The 18,767-nt window shown below is 38.4% G+C and overlaps 1 protein-coding gene across 2 annotated transcripts; it reads left to right on the top strand.

The window, feature by feature from the left end:
• Nucleotides 1–298: 298 nt before the first annotated feature.
• Nucleotides 299–18,117, top strand: AMPD1 (adenosine monophosphate deaminase 1). Of its 2 annotated transcripts, XM_063105264.1 has the most exons (16): nt 299–406; nt 1,719–1,730; nt 5,115–5,295; nt 6,611–6,776; nt 7,807–7,972; nt 10,648–10,867; nt 11,501–11,630; nt 12,285–12,479; nt 12,762–12,893; nt 13,571–13,734; nt 15,132–15,258; nt 15,440–15,603; nt 16,232–16,352; nt 17,115–17,288; nt 17,457–17,567; nt 17,938–18,117. In XM_063105264.1, the coding sequence occupies exons 1-16, from the start codon at nt 385–387 to the stop codon at nt 18,094–18,096; spliced, it is 2,244 nt and encodes a 747-aa protein (XP_062961334.1). In that variant the 5' UTR covers nt 299–384; the 3' UTR covers nt 18,097–18,117. The 2 variants fall into 2 exon arrangements, with proteins under 2 accessions (XP_062961334.1, XP_062961335.1); XM_063105265.1 differs by lacking the exon at nt 1,719–1,730.
• Nucleotides 18,118–18,767: the final 650 nt, after the last annotated feature.

Below are 18,767 nucleotides of genomic sequence, written 5' to 3'. Positions count from 1 at the left end.
CCTGGAAAAACCTCACTGTACTCAGTAGGGTGGAATATAGTCATCAGTGGTCACATTATGTAGGAAAACACCACTTGGTGAGAATCCAATCTGTAGGAAGATTTAGAAATATTGAAATGCAATTCCCATCCAACCACAGATATCTTTTCTAAAATTTCAAAGCAAAGACTGAAGGCTTCACCTGTTTTTCACTGTCAATTGCCTAAAGCTATAAATAGGTCCAAAGCTCATCTCTCTCTTTTAGCAGAGAAGGGTCAGATTACAGGGGGAAAAGCAAAATAATAAAATGAATGCCAGAGTATTTTATAGTGTCAGTCAGCCATCCCCACAGTCTCCTCTCTTCCTTTCCACTGTGCTGTCCTAGAATCAAGGATCCCAGCAACAATGCCTCTGTTCAAACTTCCAGGTAGGTGTGCAAAAGTGTTTGGAGAGCTCAATTTTTTTTCATATGCAACTATTCCTTTAACTATCATGTCAGCTTTGATAATCCTTTATTTAGGGTTTATAATAGCTTTAAAAATACATTTCAGAAACAGGCAAAACATTTTCAAGGTTTTTTGGTTTGTTTTTAGTTTTGGAAGGAGGATAATTTTCTAAAACTGTATCATGTGGGTAGCATCTTTGATGATCCCAGTAGAAAAGTATGTGAGATATTTAATATCTATTCTTGTAGTTTAAAAAAACCTGTGCTGACACAGTTCTAAGAAAAGTCCTATATAATGTCTCTAAGTATAGTGTTAGCTGAAAATCATGAGCATAACAGAAATATTAACCCAATCTGTATAATTCTGATGGTTCACAATCCAGATTTATAACCAGAGTAATTTTTAAAATAATAAGTTCTGTCTTTTTCATTATACAAATGAGATGTGTTTCCTGTAAAATAAAAAGAAATTGCACTGAGAAATGAAAGTAACTATTTAGAAAAATAATTTTATTTAGAAAAATCAGAAAGTATTAATAACAAAAGTAATCATCACAGTCCCATCATCCAAAGATACCCATTCTTAACATTTTAGTGTTTTACTCTCCAATATATTTTCTATGCAAAATTAAAGAACTTTTTTAAAAAATAGTTTTGATTATATTGTACATAAACTTTTATATCCTGCTTTTGGCAGAATAATGTTTTGGCTTAACATTATAACTTAACCATTTTACCACGGTATTCCAAACTCTTCATAAACACCATTTTAAATAGCTATATAATATTTTTCTTAAATAATCTCTTAGGTTCTTTACGGTTTTTTGTAAGTATAAATATATTTGACAATAATATTTGCACCTAAAGATTTTCCATGTTTAAGGCTTATTTCCATAGGACAACTTCTCATAAATGACTGTTTGGTAGGTGAATTGTTTATCAGATGAGCAGTTTACCTGCTACCAGCAGTGTGTGAGTTCCCATCCCTCTTTATCATTTTTTTTTTAATTCACATTTTGCAAAGAGTACCTTTTAAAGATTATACACATAAATTTAAAGACCTTTTAGAAAGGAAAAGAAAATGAGGAGCTGTTTAATGACCATAGTCCCAGGTTTTCTGACAGCAGCAAACTGTAGACAAGCTGGAAGAATGAGCTGGAATAACGTATTCCATCACACCTCTTGCTTGCACCAATCTACATGCTTCTATTCCAAAGCACTGATTAATAGCCACTGTGATTTCTAAGAGTTGTTCATATGTTTGTTCTATCTTGTTTTATTTTACTTCATACAGCTGAAGAAAAACGTGAGTATTTTTATCTATTTTTCCTGCCATTTGTGAGTATCAAATAAAGAAATTATATTGTTCCTTAATTCAGAAACATGGTTATTTTTCAGCAGTGTTTATGAAATGATATGATTGGAAGTTAACAAAGATCAATAATGACCATTGATATCACATAGCATAGCAAATGAACTCATGGCTTTTCTGGATTTCATATATATGTATTTGTGGGGGAAATGGGGGATGGCTGGCTGGTACGAGGATTGAGCCCTATTTTTTAAAGAAAACCTCATAGGGTACTTAAATGATATTTTGAAATAAAAGATCCAAATTAGCCAAAGGGGCCTATTGAGGCTTGCCTTAACTTACCTCAACTCCAGTGCAAAAAATTTTGTTGTGAATTTTTGTGACCAGATAAAATAAAAACCCATTTTAGATAAAACTGTAACTTTAGTTGCATGTTCCCTCCATCTCAAATTAGACTTGTCCTTTTGCTGACTGATAGGTTTGCCTCTGTGAAATGAGACGTGGCAGATGAAAGACCAGCAGCCTTGTCTTTCCTACACATTAATAAAGCACTGCTGAGAAATAAGCATGCTGTTCTGGATGCTGGGTGAAGAAGCAAGCATGACACTCCTTTTCTCAAGAGTCTTGCACTTCCTGTGTTAATGATAATAATCCCTAACTTCTGATAGTACTGCTGTAGTTTTTAAAGTATTTCTTGTTTAATCTTCATAACTCTCTGAAGTTGACATTATTATTATTAACATTCCCTTTCATGATAATGAAAACTGAGGCTCCCAGTGATTGTGTGGTTTCCCCAGGCCCACCCAGCTGTCACCAACATGTTTTCTCACTCCTAATCCATTGCTCTTTAGGCTTCACCATTCTACTTATCTTTTCTATTATCCTGTCTATTACCTATCCAAATGGAGATGTCCTATCTTCAAGACATTTCCACTTAGATGTCCCATTATCTCAAACATAACACATTTTTTAAAAAGTCAGAAATTACCTAACAAACCTGAGGGTATTATTTCTCCTTTACTCCAAGAATTCAGGTTGTCACCAAATCTTATGTACTCATTTTTTGAAATACCAGTTTCACTCTTTCCCTTCCATAGTCACCACCACTCCCTGGAGTATTTTTGAAAGGCAGAGCTCTTGAATTAGGAATCAAATTTCAGCTGTGGTTACGTGAAGTCAAAACAACTGGTTGATTTAGTGGAAGGAAATACCAACCATATAATTTTTGTTCATCAGGTAAACTGCTTCTTTTTTTTTTTTAAAGATGACCGGTAAGGGGATCTTAACCCTTGACTTGATGTTGTCAGCACCACGCTCTCCCAAGTGAGCCACGGGCCGGCCTTGTAAACTGCCTCTTCAGAGAAGAGTTTCTGATTTTCAATTCTCTATAGTGACAGAGGGAGAGACATCTTAGTAAAAACAATAATGTTTAAAAATATGAAATAAATGGATTTGTGCAGTCCCAAATAATGAATGTTTATTCTGGAAGAACCAGATATCAAGCAAGTAGGATTTGGTTTCTGGGCATCCATCTCCACACCATCCTTCCTGCAGCCTCCAGACTCGCAATGACCAGCCAGTTGTACTTTCACCCTCATTCTCATCATCATAACCAACTGGCCAATTTCCATTTGCCCTTCATCTGCATGAAGCCCTTTTCTAACTTCTGCTTTCCACTCATCCTTGAGACGCACGGTGCTTGCTCGTGATGCTCAGGGAGGAATGATACTATTTCTGGGGATCAGTAGGCAGTGGGTGGGGAGGCATTCTCAGGCCGTCAAATGGATCTATTTAGTGTTCCATTTGTTCCTTCACGGATCATGGTGCTTGCCAAAGAACTACTCATAGCATCCAAAGATGCTTTTCAGTTTCAGGAAGTGTTTGAGTTTAACAAGACAAACAGATGCATGAAGTTCAGCCAACACAGTGGGTTTCTCTGCTAACTATGCTGTGACACAAGCCAGGGTTTTAAAACTGGCTGACCTGTTAGTGTTGAAGTTATAAATCAATTACTCTTGTTTCCAATATGTGTTTCAGTCTATACTAAGCCATATCATTTATCATCTCCTTAAAAGCCTAAAGCTAACCTAAAATACCAAATATTTGTTTGACCAACGATACCAAATTACATCGTTTAATGTGGTGCTTTTTTTTCCTTAAGACATTTCCACATACAGTATCTCACTTGCTGTCACAGTGAGCCTTGCAGTGAGGTTGGGTAGGTATTAGTGCCCTCACTTTACAGATAAGGAAGCTGAAGCAGAGGAAAGTGAAGGAGGTAGTAAGTGCAGAGCAGGGGCTAGAACACATCACACCTACTTCAATTAGAGTTGAAGATGTGGCCTTTCAAAGGCCTGTATAGACATTATTAATGGGGTGGGAGAATCTTTCTCTCTGCATGCAGTTTGCTCTGTCATCCTGTTGAGATGTTTCTGTCTTGTACAGTTGCTCCAAATAGCTACCAGTTTGCCATTGTCATTATTGCTACCAGCTCTTTTCTGGAAATACCAAGAGAAGTATTAGAGGTAATGATTCAGATATAAACAATTGGGTACCCAGAGAACACAGTGGAACTTTACAGCAAAGCAGATACTTAGTGGCCATGACAACCCTATATGATAAAACTGGTTTTCTTATATCCTAAGGATCTTGGGGTTATTCATTGCCAAGCTAAGGATCACCCTCTCCCCTCATTTTAAGAATGAGAAAATAAAGTCATGTGAAAGTAGAATTGGCTTTCCAAGGCCTATGTTCACAAGAAATGGGACTCCCAACAGTAGGTAGTAAATTTTAGTGGCCCCCTTCTACCACACAGCAGCGTTATCACCAAGTTGTCAGGTTTTTTTAAAAAATGAGGTTTGTTGTGTGAGAGAAACACATCTGTCCTAAGAAGTAGAAAGGTCCTAAAGTACACATTTATTTCTCAGAGCTACTTAGATCTCTGGAATCACTGGTTCTTCTTAAGAAGAAAAACTCCAAAACCCTGTCCACATCTTCAAAACCATCAGAAAAATACAACCTATTGGGAAGGACTATGCTACATGGTTACTATTACACTTAGCCCTAATTACACTTAGCCCTGCCAGAAACAGGTGATCTTATATTAAGTGCTAGCCTACAACAGCCCAATTCCTTTTAGGACGTCTTTAGGACCCTCCTGAAATGTGCTGTGAGAATTTGACCTGTGTGTCTGAGGGATTTCTGAGCTATCCACTGAAGGGAGAGCAGGCACTGATCTCGTGTTTCTGGGACCCTGGTTGGAGAGCAGGGGAGTTATGCTCCTAGTACCGTCCTTAACCCTGAGTCTTACACATAGCAGAAGCTCTTGGATGATTTTTGAAAAAAGCTTGAACACTAATATGTGAAAACCTTTTTCAGAAATTGATGAAGCAATGCGTAGCTTTGCTGAAAAGGTGTTTGCCTCTGAAGTCAAAGATGAGGGAGGCCGTCATGAGATTTCGCCTTTTGATGTGGATGAGATCTGTCCAATTTCTCACCGTGAGATGCAAGCACACGTATTCCACCTGGAGACTCTATCTACCTTCACAGAAGGCAGGAGGTAAGTGGTGTAAGGCGAATGCTTAGTACATCAGAACACAAGGAGGGGGAAATGCCAGGGCAAATATGTTCAGTGTATCTTAAATGATGGCTTAACTCAGAGGAAGAGCTCTTTGGGGGCTAGAAATTCTTTTTTCCCCCGCACTGTGTATGCTAAGATGAGGTACCAATGACTGAAAAAGAAGAAAGCAATAGCCTCTTACCCTCTTCCACATCTCCCTGGAGTTGAAGCTTCCCTATCCACTCAACAAGAGGACTTGGGTTACCTACGCAATTGTTCCAAACCAAAGAAGGCTGACGGCTGCTGAGAACATACTCAGCTTACACACAGCGGTTATGTAAATGAACTCAAGAGCCTCCATCTTCCATCCCTAGCCACCTTTAGTGTTGTGCTTCCTGACATGAATCCTGCCCTCCAGCCAGTCTCACCACCTCCTAACCTCAGGGGTACGGCTCTCCATTTCTGCCCTCATGCCCTGCCCATCCTATGTTATGATGCGTGCTTACTGAACTCCCCTGAGTGGTCTTTAGAGACCCCTCCTCACAAAGTCTATTTTCCTTTATTTGAACTCTAAGATTCCCTATCTGTCACTGTCTGGCACATTTTAGTCCTCAAACCTATACTGACCACTTACCCAGAACCCCCTCTTTACAGCCCTTGCCCCTCCCCACCCGCTTCATGGGGAACAGATCATTCTGCTGTCTTTCTGTTGGTTTTACATCTTTAAGAGAAGGGCAACAATAGCTTCTCTAGGATCCCACATAGGACCAAACACAGGGCCTGGTCAAAATAGAAAGTCGATAAATCTTGTTTTGATTTGAAGAAATAAGCAACTTAAAAATTCCAGGTACTGTGCTAGGCATTTTATACACATTAAATCTCACAGAAATCATATAAGGTAGCCATTATTACACCATTTTTTCAGATGGGGAGATGGAAGCTCACAGAGTTTAAGGAACATGAACAAACGACACACATAGTAACTGACGTAGCCTGTGCTTGTTGCAGTGCCCAGACTGCCTACTTTGCTAGGCGTGGACTGTCTGGGAAGAGCAGTGTCATGCTGAAGGCCTTCTAGCATGATCCCTAAGGCCCACTCTTCCAAAGCAAACCGGGAAGAAGGAACACATTCTCATGTGTTTTCAATAGTATCTCTTCCCACTATGTTTGGATCCTGTTTCTGATACTCAACCCACGTTTTAATTTTCACTTTTTGTCCTCAAAATAAAATTGTATAGTGAAACATCCATCTATCACAATAAAACTCCTAACGAAGATAAAGTTAAGTACTCTTATTTCTAAATTTCAAACCCAGAAAAAAGCGTTTCCAAGGACGGAAGACTGTTAATTTGGCCATTCCACTAAGTGAAGCATCTTCCACCAAACTGTCTCACATTGATGAATACATTTCTTCATCTCCAACCTACCAGACTGTGCCTGATTTTCAGAGAGTGCAGATCACTGGTGACTATGCCTCGGGGGTGAGTCATTCCCTGCCACTCAGATGTAGCTCCTGAGAATCCACTCAACTTGACAGTTCTAGCTTCTTGTTGAGGAAGAATCTTCCTTCCTGTTGAGGAAGATGTTAGCTCACCTGGCCTTTGTTATACTTCAATATTACATTTGAATACTAATATGGTGTGTCATATTTCTGTATTGCTTTCATCATCCCTCATAATTTCTCTTCTCTCTCATTTGCTTACACATGGAGAATATGCACATGGAGAATACAGAATGAATTGTATGTATTACAGAATACAGTAGACAGATTTTGGCAAAAGGACCAAACAGAGTAGCAGGTGCTCTAGTCTTGCTGATGGCATCGTAAAGCAGGAAATGGAGCCTCAGGGAGGCACAGGGGGCTCTCAGGAAAAGATGGACCCAAGACAGATCTACAATAGAGGGAAGGGCTGCAGGTAGCATTAACCAACCAAAGAAAACAGATTAGGAGAAAGAGAGAAGAGAAGAAAAAAGAGACCAGAGAAAAGAAGGAAGATGAGAGAGAGGTTAGAAAATTCTTATGGGGCTATTGTTTTTTGACTGACTAAACACTCTAATTTCACTGCAGAAGCTTACACAGTAGATTATCACCTGAAAGAGACTGTAGTATGCCACAAGGATAGTAAACTCACACCACAAACAACTTGACTTGCCTGTCCTATCCAGAACAGTTGGTCATTTAATAAATCTCTGTCACATGGACTTGCAGAATCAGCACCATATTGGCGAAACTGCTATTTAGCCATTAGTTGATGCTCCAAATATAGTTTTAACGACTAGTCCTGAACCCCCTTCTCATGTAACTGACCCACTTAGGGTATGTCCTAAGATATTTAAAAGTGACGGGGCAATGAAAGGCATACCGTTATTGTTTATTCATTTTCTGTATAACACAAGTGCTCTGCAAATGGCAGGGATTTTAGATAATAACTGAAATGAAATGTTTAGTAGTGATGAATAAGCACATGAAAATCCAGTTTGGACTCTGATACTCTGACATTTTTTGGGCAGGTTACAGTTGAAGATTTCGAAGTGGTTTGTGAAGGTCTGTATCGGGCATTATGTATACGGGAGAAATACATGCAGAAGTCATTTCAGAGGTTCCCTAAAACCCCTTCCAAGTACTTGCGGAACATTGAGGGTGAGGCTTGGGTAGCAAATGAGAGCCTCTATCCAGGTAACTAATTTTCTTATATAATGCATCGTCCAGTTTAACTACTAAATATTAAATTTAAAATATGCCCCTCGGTTATAAGTAATCCAGTCTAAAGCTATCATAGTCGTCTTTGACTCCACTCCTCCCTGCCCACATATCCAATCACTTGATTCAGTCTGTGCAATATCTCTTTGAATCCATTTCTCTCTTCGCCGTTCCCCAAACTGTAACGTAGGCCTCTGTATCTTCTTATCCAGATTATTACGATAGCTTCCTAACTACTCTGCTAAATTCCAGTTTCACCTTCTTTTGGTTCATCCTCACTTTGGTGCCAGTTATTAAAACACAGATATGAGCATGTCCATCTGCTGACAAAACCTTTAGCGGCTCCCCATTACCTACAAAGTAAAGTTCAGTCTTTAGCCTGTTATTCAGGCCTACTGCCATCTGGCCTCCTAACTACATTTTATGTAGTTTATTTCTGGGCTTGTACACTCCATCTATTTCTAAACTTACCTCCTCTACTCCATCTTTTATACTGCTTGTTCTGGTTGGAAAGACTTCCTGTTCCCCACAGACTTCATCACTCTCCCGCTCCTGTGTTGTTGCTGTGCTGTTGTCTGTGCCTACACTGCCCTTCCCTGGCTTATCGCCATATGTCCAAATCTCCAAATTCAACCTCACCCTTCGAGGGGCAGCCCAAATACTATAATTTCTTGCCATCCTCTGACCTCTAGATAAAAGCAGCTACATGTTTTGACTTTCCATAGCACTTTATTTATATGTTTCAATTTTTATTTTCTGCCCTGTATAAAGTATATACTTTTTAATAACCAGATTTTAATAATTTCACAGATTTCTATTGTATAACTGTGTCATAATTGATTCAATCAATTCCTATTTTTAGACGTTTAGATTTCTGATTTTTTAAAACACATTTTCAACAAGGCTATAATAAACAACTTTATATAAATATTCGTGCAATTATCTTGCCCCTAGAACTGAAATTTTTGCAGACAAATATTTGAGATTTTCGAACTTCCAAATTGTCATATTATAAAAGATTGCCAGTTCTCCAACTTCCTCGCTGTAATTCCTATTAATATTTAAATCATACTTAAAATTAAAAAAATAAAATCATATGAGACATGTCTCCAGTTTATAGCTCATAATATTGATTTACCCATCCTCTATAATATTGACATTTAGGATGTTTGTCTTTCCTTTTTTTCCCCTAAATAACCTTTATACCTCTAATATATATATAAGAATTTGAAAATTGATATTTGATGTAGCTACATACTGTTTCACTTCTTTCATATTCCCTATCTCCCAGTCTTTTTTGGTTTTTTGGCAGCTGGCCGGTGCAGGGATCCCAACCATTGACCTTGGTGTTATCAGCACCACACTCTCCCAAGTGAGCTAACCATTCAGCTACCTCCCAGTTCTCCCTAGGAAATAAGCAAACTTCTTCTTCCTATGTTATTTTTCTCATTCTGGCTGCTTTAGGCATTACTGGCAAACAGGAGACTTTCTAGTGTCTTCCTTAGGTACAGCAGTGAAGAGGCAGGAATGATCATACCTGTTGAAAGTGAAAGAATGAGTGCATAAAGGTTATGACAGTGTGGAATATGTTCTTGGCCTTTTTTTTTTTTTTTTTTTTCTGCTGTTGGTAGTTAAGTAGGTCTTGAATTTATCTGGCAAACAAAATCTATTCTATCTACCTTTTCATTCAGGAGGCTATTGGCTTTTTAAGCAACATTGTTAGCAGTAGGAGGAAGGGAACATTTATCCAATTAATCCCTTCTCAATTCCTTTAGTAGAAATCGTGTGTGCTTTAAAAGGTGGAAAACATAACTATAATAAGAATTATAATTCTTATAACAAAAATTTATTTTATATCTCCTTTTTCATTAAAAGCACTTTAGGTGGAGCACAGAGGATTTCTAGGGGCGTGAGACTATTCTGTATACTATATAAGGGTGGATACAAGTCATTGTACATTGGTCCAGAACCACAGGATACACAACACCAAGAATGAACCCTAGTGTAAACTAGGGGCTTTTAGTGATTATGGTGTGTCATTACAGGTTCGATTATGACAAACACACCACTTTGATGGAGGATGTCGATAGTGGGGGTGGCCATGCATGTGTGGAAGCAGGGGGTATACAGAAACTTTGCACTTTCTACTCAGTTTTGCTGTGAACCTAAAACTGCTCTTAACTAGTCTATTTAAAAAACACTCTAAATATGAATAATAAAGTAGGTTGATTTAAATAAGGTAAAAAACAAACTCCATTTTTCAACTGTAGTTTAACTTTTATTTTCATGCAATTATCTAATAGGCTAATAAAATGCTCTAAACAGAAAGCCTTGATGACCAACTTCAGTAAATAATTAAAATTATATGTAAGTAGCATATATCAATTACTTTATGTAAACAGTGCTTCTAAAGAACTTGAAAAATATTCTTACACTAGGTAAAGTATTATTTTATATTTATTTTATACTACTAATTTAGACACCTTTGGGAAAAAATGTAAAAAGAAACTTTAGCTTAACTCTGGATAATTGCAATTTATGAAGTAGAAGATTCCAAACTAATGAAATTTTACAGCATTTCATATTTTGGTTATTTTATGTGGTCATTCATTCTATGTACTGATTTATTCCTCTGTGTTTTATTGAAATAGTCTTTACCCCTCCTACGAAGAAGGGAGAAGACCCTTTTCGAACAGATGACCTTCCTGAAAACCTGGGCTATCACCTCAAAATGAAGGATGGTGTAGTGTACATCTATCCTAATGAAGCAGCAGCCAGCAAAGATGAGCCTAGGCCACTTCCTTACCCAAATCTGGACACCTTCCTAGATGATATGAATTTTTTACTTGCTTTAATTGCCCAAGGACCTGTGTAAGTATTTAATGAGAACTAAATGACAACTTCCACTACTGATGATAGGAAGAATAAGTATCTATTAAATGCTTGCGATGTTCCAACACTATGTTGTGTGTTTTTTTGGTTTGGTTTGGGTTTTTTGGTGGCTGGCTGGTACGGGGATCCAGACCCTTGACTTTGGTGTTACCAATACTGCACTCTAACCAACTGAGCTAACCAGCCAGCCCTCAAACACTACGTTAAACACTTCGCGTACATTATTTATTTTACTCCTCACAATTGCTCTGTGAGGGACTTATTTTTATATTTCCAGTTTTATGAGCTGAGACTTTGGCAAGTTAAGTAACTTACCCAAAGTCACACAGCTGGCTGAGCCAGGGTTAGAGCTCAACTACACAGCCAGTCACCTTGACTTTGAATGACATTGTCTCCACCAATTTTTAAAATGCCTTCCCAAGTCCTACCTCATTATTATGTCCAACTTTGATGAAAAGATGAAGCCCTTGAAGCCCGATATTTTTCAGTGAGATTAACTGCAGAGTAAACTGAAAGGTTATTTTCAATAATTGACTCCCATGGGTTATAGGGCTCCTAACGGTTTTGAAATTTTGATAGTTTTTCTTTAAATGTCTGGAATCTTTTTCAAAGTAAGACCTATACCCACCGGCGCCTGAAGTTCCTTTCCTCCAAGTTCCAAGTTCATGAGATGCTCAATGAGATGGATGAATTAAAGGAGCTGAAGAACAACCCCCACCGAGATTTTTACAACTGCAGAAAGGTAAACATTTTAGTTCCTCAGAGGTAATTTCTGAGCAAAAACATTAATCCAATTATTTCTCGAGAAGGATGAAAAACATTGTTTTTCTGATTAAGCTAAGATTTCTGCAGGTTCAGTGGTTTTTACTAAAAACAGGTTATGTCTCAAGGGTTAAAATGCCAATTCTATTGTTTTCTCCATAGAAAGGCTTACCATATTCCTGGCATAACATAATGATAGTTATCATCAACAACAAAAATAACAAAAGCAAATAAAGCATCAGAGACTGCTATTTTGGAATTTGGAAAATCTTCCTTCTTGTCTTTTTTCTTCTACTTCCTGACTCTAAAATCGTGGGGGGAAGTGATTAAATATTTTTGAATTTTAGCGTCATCATTTGTAAAATCGGGAAATATATCTGCTAAATCTGGCTCACATGAGGATTTGTAAATATATAAGATATATAAGAGAAGCAAACATTACTATTGCATTTAGCCTAACCTTTCACATCCTTTCATGGGCACATAACCGGGCCATCTCCACTAGCTATCAGCTCACACTCCCGTTATTTACTTCTTTCTTCCATCGCAGTGGGATTTGCAAGCACCATAGCCTCTGACAGAGGAGCTAACTAAGGCTGATTGATGGTTTTTCTTTCTCTGAATATACACGCAGGTGGACACCCATATCCATGCAGCTGCTTGCATGAACCAGAAACATCTGCTGCGCTTTATTAAGAAATCTTACCAAGTTGATGCTGACAGAGTGGTCTATAGCACCAAAGAGAAGAATCTGACCCTAAAGGAAGTTTTTGCTAAATTAAAAATGCATCCCTATGACCTGACTGTTGATTCTCTGGATGTTCATGCTGTAGGTTGAAAAGATAATGTCAGTTTCACTCTAATACTCAGAACCTCACATATCTTCTCCTACAAGCCCTCCCTTCTCAGAGCCCTTTCAACATCGGCTTACCATGCTGACTGAAGCACTACAGACAATTTTGAGGTTCACTCATTGTCAATTGTCCCGGATTCCGTTCTTGGAGTCCAACCCCTTCCCCTGCTACCAGACCTCTGTTCCACTTGACCACTAGCTTCTTGTGTCTAGGCAGCTCTGGCAATGATACATTTCTGCTCCTTTTTCCTCATTCAGGGACGTCAGACCTTCCAGCGTTTTGATAAGTTCAATGACAAATACAACCCTGTAGGAGCGAGTGAGCTACGGGACCTCTACTTGAAGACAGACAATTACATTAATGGGGAATACTTTGCCACTATCATCAAGGTGAGGTGGAACCAACCAGAACTATGGTAACTGGCATGATTCCTGAGGAGAGGGAGGAAGAGAAGGAGGGAAGAAGGAAGGAAGGAAGGAAAGGAGGGAGGGAGGGAGGGAGGGTACTATCCCTGGGGCCGAAGACTACACAAACGAAGGTAAGAATGTCTTCTAAAACATCCACTCTAGTGATTTTAAAAGACCTGTATTCCTAGGGTAGAGAAATTAAGGGCGTGTTTTGGGGATTTATTGAGGATCTGACTGACCCTTTCAGGTTTGGGGAGTTACAAGTTCAGGAAGAGTTAGGATGGGAATCCACCGTCATCTTCATGGTACCTAGGAAGCAGGAATAATAGCATATGGAGTTGGGAGATGTGTGTTTTGGGGGGTAGGAATAATACAAAAAGCTAAACATCTTTTGCAGGCACCTTGGATATCTCATCATCTTTAGTCTGACTTTTTCACTTTCTAGTCTTCCATTGTGTTCTATGAGTCTTTTATCCCCACTACCCACTCTTCAACTCTCAGTTCCCTTAGTTCTTAATCTTTGATATTTTCCCTCCTTCTTCCTTTCATGTTTCCTCAGTTCTTCTTGTACCCATCTCCTCTCTCTAGACCCCACAGGTTTAGATGCCTGAGAGACTTGTGAGAAACCCTGGCTTTAGACTCTTCTCTTGGCTTTGCAGGAAGTAGGTGCAGACCTCGTGGAGGCCAAGTACCAGCATGCTGAGCCCCGTCTGTCCATCTATGGCCGCAGTCCTGATGAGTGGAGCAAACTCTCCTCCTGGTTCGTTCAAAACCGCATCCACTGTCCCAACATGACATGGATGATCCAGGTCCCCAGGATCTAGTATGTACCTGTCTATTAGAACCCTAAAGCTTGCCCTCATCTCACCTATCTCACCTCCCTTGCATGGACCACAAGTATACAGCTTAACTAGATAGAAATCAGCTTTGTTAAAGTAGTATTCAGTACCGGGTCCTGTGTGCTCAGTTTTGCCCACTCTGGGTACAGTACTCTTGACCACACACACAGGAGTTAGGAAGATCATTTTAGTTCAGTTTTCTAACAAGAAAGTATTTTGTTTTTGTTTTTTAAAACACAGGGCTTTATTAAGATCACAAATAATTTATTGACAGTGATTAAAACTAAACTAGAATAAGAATTACATACATTTTAATATACATTTTCTTTCTCCTGGTCTTCTCCTTTGGGTCTAGTTCTTTCTTTCCCATGTTCATCTGTCCTGGGATGTAGCTTTCTTGTATCACAACTTTTACTACTGTCTGCTGATTGTCTCACCTACAAGTGCTCAAGTTCTCCGTAGTATTTATCAACAGTATTGATATGGGAGTCTGCTCTTTTTCATACCACCTGCTACCATTCATTGCCTTCAGGGATGGCTTTTCTTGCTTTGTTCAGTCTCACTGATCTTTTATCTAACTTAAGTATTTATATATTCTCTGGCCACCTGCCTCTGTGTCCTGTGTGCTCTGTGGCGATGCAAGAGTTTTACCTTGTTTCTTTAGCTAAAAAAGTAACTTTTTGACTGGGCTAATACTTCCTTTCTAATACCATATGGCAGAGAGGCAGTAGAGTGTGGTGGTTAAGAATATGGAATCTGGACCCAGACTGGCTGTGCTTGAATCCTGGCTCTACCACTTACTAGATGTATAACCTTGAGCAAGTTACATCACCTTTCTGTGCCTTAGTTTCTTCATCTCTAAAATGGGATAAAAACAGCACCTAACTTATTGAGTTATGAGGATTAAATTAGCTAATATTTGTGGCCACTTAGAAGGGTGGCTGGCATATATTAAGTGCTCTATAAGAGATTGTTAAATTGTTCCAGCTACAGCAGATCAGAGATAGTCTTGATAACCATTTCATGCTTATCATCTTGTACATCACACACGTGTATAAATCAGTGAAACTTTTATGACATAATTGATATATTCCTGTTTCTCTATCTGTACTTAGCTGTGAAAGTTTAGTTTTCTTACCACACAGAATTTGTAGAAGAGATGGGGGCATGTGGTTCAGCAAGAAATTTGTACTTCTTATGCCCATCCCAAACTGAATCTCTCTTTATGGGTAACCTAGAAGAGTGTACAAGAGTGGATCTTGGATGGACATACCAGATCTTTTCCTGTACGCAGCATTTGGTCCTCTGGTTTCCTCATACTGAGGTTATCAGTCGTAAAAGTCTTCATTTTCTCCTAAATTCTCTTCATTCTTGCTTTTAGTGATGTATTCCGATCCAAGAATTTCCTTCCACACTTTGGAAAGATGCTGGAGAATATTTTCATGCCAGTGTTTGAGGCCACCATCAACCCCCAGGCTCACCCAGACCTCAGTGTCTTCCTCAAACATGTAAGCATGACCCTCTAGACCTTCATACTGCTGCTCATGAACCAGTCCTCCTACCTGGCCATGACTTATTCCTGGTGTTTATGTCTTTACATTTGGTCCTCATCTTTGGAGCTGAGTTTGTCTGAGTGCTGGGACCCTGCAGCTGGACTGAACCCATTGCATTGCTCGCTTTTCCTGACAGATCACTGGCTTTGACAGTGTGGATGATGAGTCCAAACACAGTGGCCACATGTTCTCCTCCAAGAGTCCCAAACCTCAGGAGTGGACAATGGAAAATAACCCATCTTACACTTACTATGCCTACTACATGTATGCAAACATCATGGTGCTCAACAGCCTGAGAAAGTAAGTAGAAGAGAACTGGAACTAGAAGGAGAGTTTGTTTGACACAGCTCTTTCCTCATACATTGGCCTCTAGGCGGTCAAGGGCCCCAGTACATTCCTGGGATGCTTTCAATTGTCCCAAATTAGAACTTTCTTTCCCATAACTTTTTCTTCAATTTCTTTATATAGATGGAGTAATTGACATTTTGTGCACCTTCAATAACTTTCTCAGTTCCTTTTCATTGGAAGTTCAGGAATTTACACTAATCACTGTTCAATTTCTTATAAAACTCCATATATTTTACCCTTCCTGATATATCTGGGTAAGGAATAAATAGAGGAATATTATAATGAGATTTTTCTAGAAATGATGGGATGGTGATATTGGTAAATTTCCTGTTGAGATGGAAGATGTTTCTGTCCAGGTAATCAATTTGCCTCCTTACTCACCCCCATGTCCTCTGCTACCTCTTATTTATTTTATTTAATACAATAAAAATTTGTATTTAGGAAGAATTAAGATTATGATTTGAGATTGCCACTTTTCCTGAATCCTTTGATTCTAGAGTGTTAATTTTTCTACAGAATTTTCTTGTACATCACTCTGTGCCCCAAACCCACAATTCCTATAGCAGTTCCCTTTCCCTAGGGAACGAGGCATGAATACATTTCTGTTCAGACCTCACTGTGGGGAAGCTGGAGCTCTCACCCATCTCATGACAGCATTCATGGTAGCAGATAATATCTCTCATGGCCTGAATTTAAAAAAGGTGAGTTAAAGGCTCTCTTCTTAATATTATGTTTTGTATTGGAGCTAGAAGAATCTTTTTTTTTTTTTTTTCCTTATTGTACTGTCACAAGTCATTATAACACTGGAATCAAATTCAAGTAGAGGCCTGACCAGTTAGTTCAGTTGGTTAGAGTGCAGTGTTATATAACAAGGTCAAGGGTTTGGATCCCTCTACCAGCCAACTGCCAAAAAAAAAAAAAAAAAAAATTCAGGTAAAGCATAAAAGATTTTTGAGATTATTTAGTGCAGTCCATTTTACAGAGAGAAGTAAAGATTACCTAGCTAGTTGCTGGTAGGGATGACTTAATGCACATATCCTGACTTCTAATATAGAACTCTGAAAGGAGTAATTCAGAGTTGATTTGGCTTACCTTAATCTAGTTTTTGCCAGATTTCTTGTTATAGCATGCTTTAAAATGTCTTATGTGAGAATCAGAACTTCCTTGCAGAGAAAAAAAGAATGATTCAAGGTGAGGTCTTTTGCCTGAGACAGACCATCTAACCTAGGCAACTAAAGCTCAAATGAACAATTTGGTTTGACTCACTTCTGAAAATCGATGATCCCAAATACATTTATTCTAAATAGTATTTACATTGAAAAACTATAATTCTTTACCAGTGAATTTAAAAGACAGGTGATAATTTTGTTGAAAGCTAAAGCTTAAGGTAGACAACGAGATATTAATATTTGTAGTTCATATCGCTTTTTCAAAATTAAAATTTTTTCACTTTTCTTTTTCAGAGTCCTGTGTTACAGTACTTGTTTTTCTTAGCCCAGATTCCCATTGCCATGTCGCCATTAAGTAACAACAGCCTATTTCTCGAGTATGCCAAAAATCCTTTTTTAGATTTCCTCCAGAAAGGGCTAATGATCTCACTGTCTACAGACGACCCAATGCAATTCCACTTCACCAAGGTACACGTATGGAATCTTGAGCAATACAAATATATTTTACTAGTTGTTTCCCACCTAGAATTTGAAAGTCAAATCAAGGTATTTCATTATTCTTTTTGTGCATGTTGCATATTATTTCTAATATTAATGCATTCCTCTTTTTTGCCTCATTTTAATAAATAACGACAGGAACCTCTGATGGAAGAATATGCCATTGCCGCACAAGTCTTTAAGCTGAGCACCTGTGACATGTGTGAAGTGGCAAGGAACAGTGTTCTGCAATGTGGAATTTCTCATGAGGTAGACTTGTCCTTGACTGGCCACCCTTCTGAGTATAGGGTCTGGTACCTTGAATATTGAAAAATTACTCAAGGAGAAACATGGAAAAATTATCCCATAAATCATATGCACTTACTATGAACAAGGACTAGGAATGATTATTTTCTCTTTCTGGCCATGGCTTTGGGCCATGGAAACAAAATACACTTGATTTCTCAGCAGATTGTGCACCTGAGGCTTTTAATGCAGATAAGTGCTTTTAATGGTTTATTTTTTTTCTTTTTGCCAGTGGCTAACATAAGGAAGGCATTTTTTTTTGTGGTAGATGCAATTATTGTCTATACCAGGGTGAAAAGAGACAACAATAATTCTGCTTCCTTTTCTCTTATAGGAGAAAGCAAAGTTTCTGGGCAACAACTACCTTGAGGAAGGCCCTATTGGAAATGATATCCGGAGGACAAACGTAGCCCAAATCCGTATGGCTTATCGCTATGAAACCTGGTGTTATGAACTCAATTTAATTGCTGAGGGTCTTAAATCAACAGAATAAAATAAATAGACCAAACAATAATACGGGTGAGATTTTTATTGTAGAGTTTGAATAATAGTTACCAGGTATTGAGTCCCTACTATAAGCCAAGGATTGTATTAGATGTTCCACTGATATTATTTCATTTAATCCTTTTCACAACCTTTATAAAGTAAATAAAATTATTATCTCCATTTTGGGGAAGATGAGTAAACTGAGGTTAGAAAGGTTAATAACCTGCAGAAGGATACAATTAGTGAAGGGTGGCAGTGGGGACCTAGGTTTGTCCGACTCGAGGGTCTCCATGACTTTCAAGAAAAACAGTTATTAAAGCTGGGCAAAAATATGAGCAAATGACTTGTTATTGGGAGAATATAGGCTTTTGATTTATAGAATGAAACTTGCTTAAGGCACCTCGAACCATTAAAAAATCTGTTGACATGGTACAAGTAAATAGCGACTTTCTTAGACAAAACAGAGCAGATGTATCCCCATACAGAAAATCAGTACTTCTGGGTTATTACACTCAAGGAAAGTTTATCTTACAAAAGGATTCTTAACTTTAAGACTGTAATTGACTATAAGGTTATAGTGAGCTATAGTGGTACATTTTAAATGATTTCACTGGCCAAGGCAAGATACACATAACTTTTAGAAACATGCCTGTTAATCAAGTCAGGTGAAATTACAAT

This window comes from Cynocephalus volans, chromosome 8, assembly GCF_027409185.1.
Source record: "Cynocephalus volans isolate mCynVol1 chromosome 8, mCynVol1.pri, whole genome shotgun sequence".
Lineage (NCBI taxonomy): Eukaryota > Metazoa > Chordata > Mammalia > Dermoptera > Cynocephalidae > Cynocephalus > Cynocephalus volans.
The sequence above is the reverse complement of the archived record's forward strand: the minus strand, read 5'-3'. Positions and strand labels throughout refer to the sequence as shown.

Coding starts and splice junctions, on each gene's coding strand:
- AMPD1 (XM_063105264.1), top strand. CDS start 385: ATGCCTCTGTTCAAACTTCCAG. Junction 12,894..13,570: donor ACTTTGCCACTATCATCAAG/GTGAGGTGGAAC, acceptor TTGGCTTTGCAG/GAAGTAGGTGCAGACCTCGT. Junction 16,353..17,114: donor ATGGCCTGAATTTAAAAAAG/GTGAGTTAAAGG, acceptor TTTCTTTTTCAG/AGTCCTGTGTTACAGTACTT.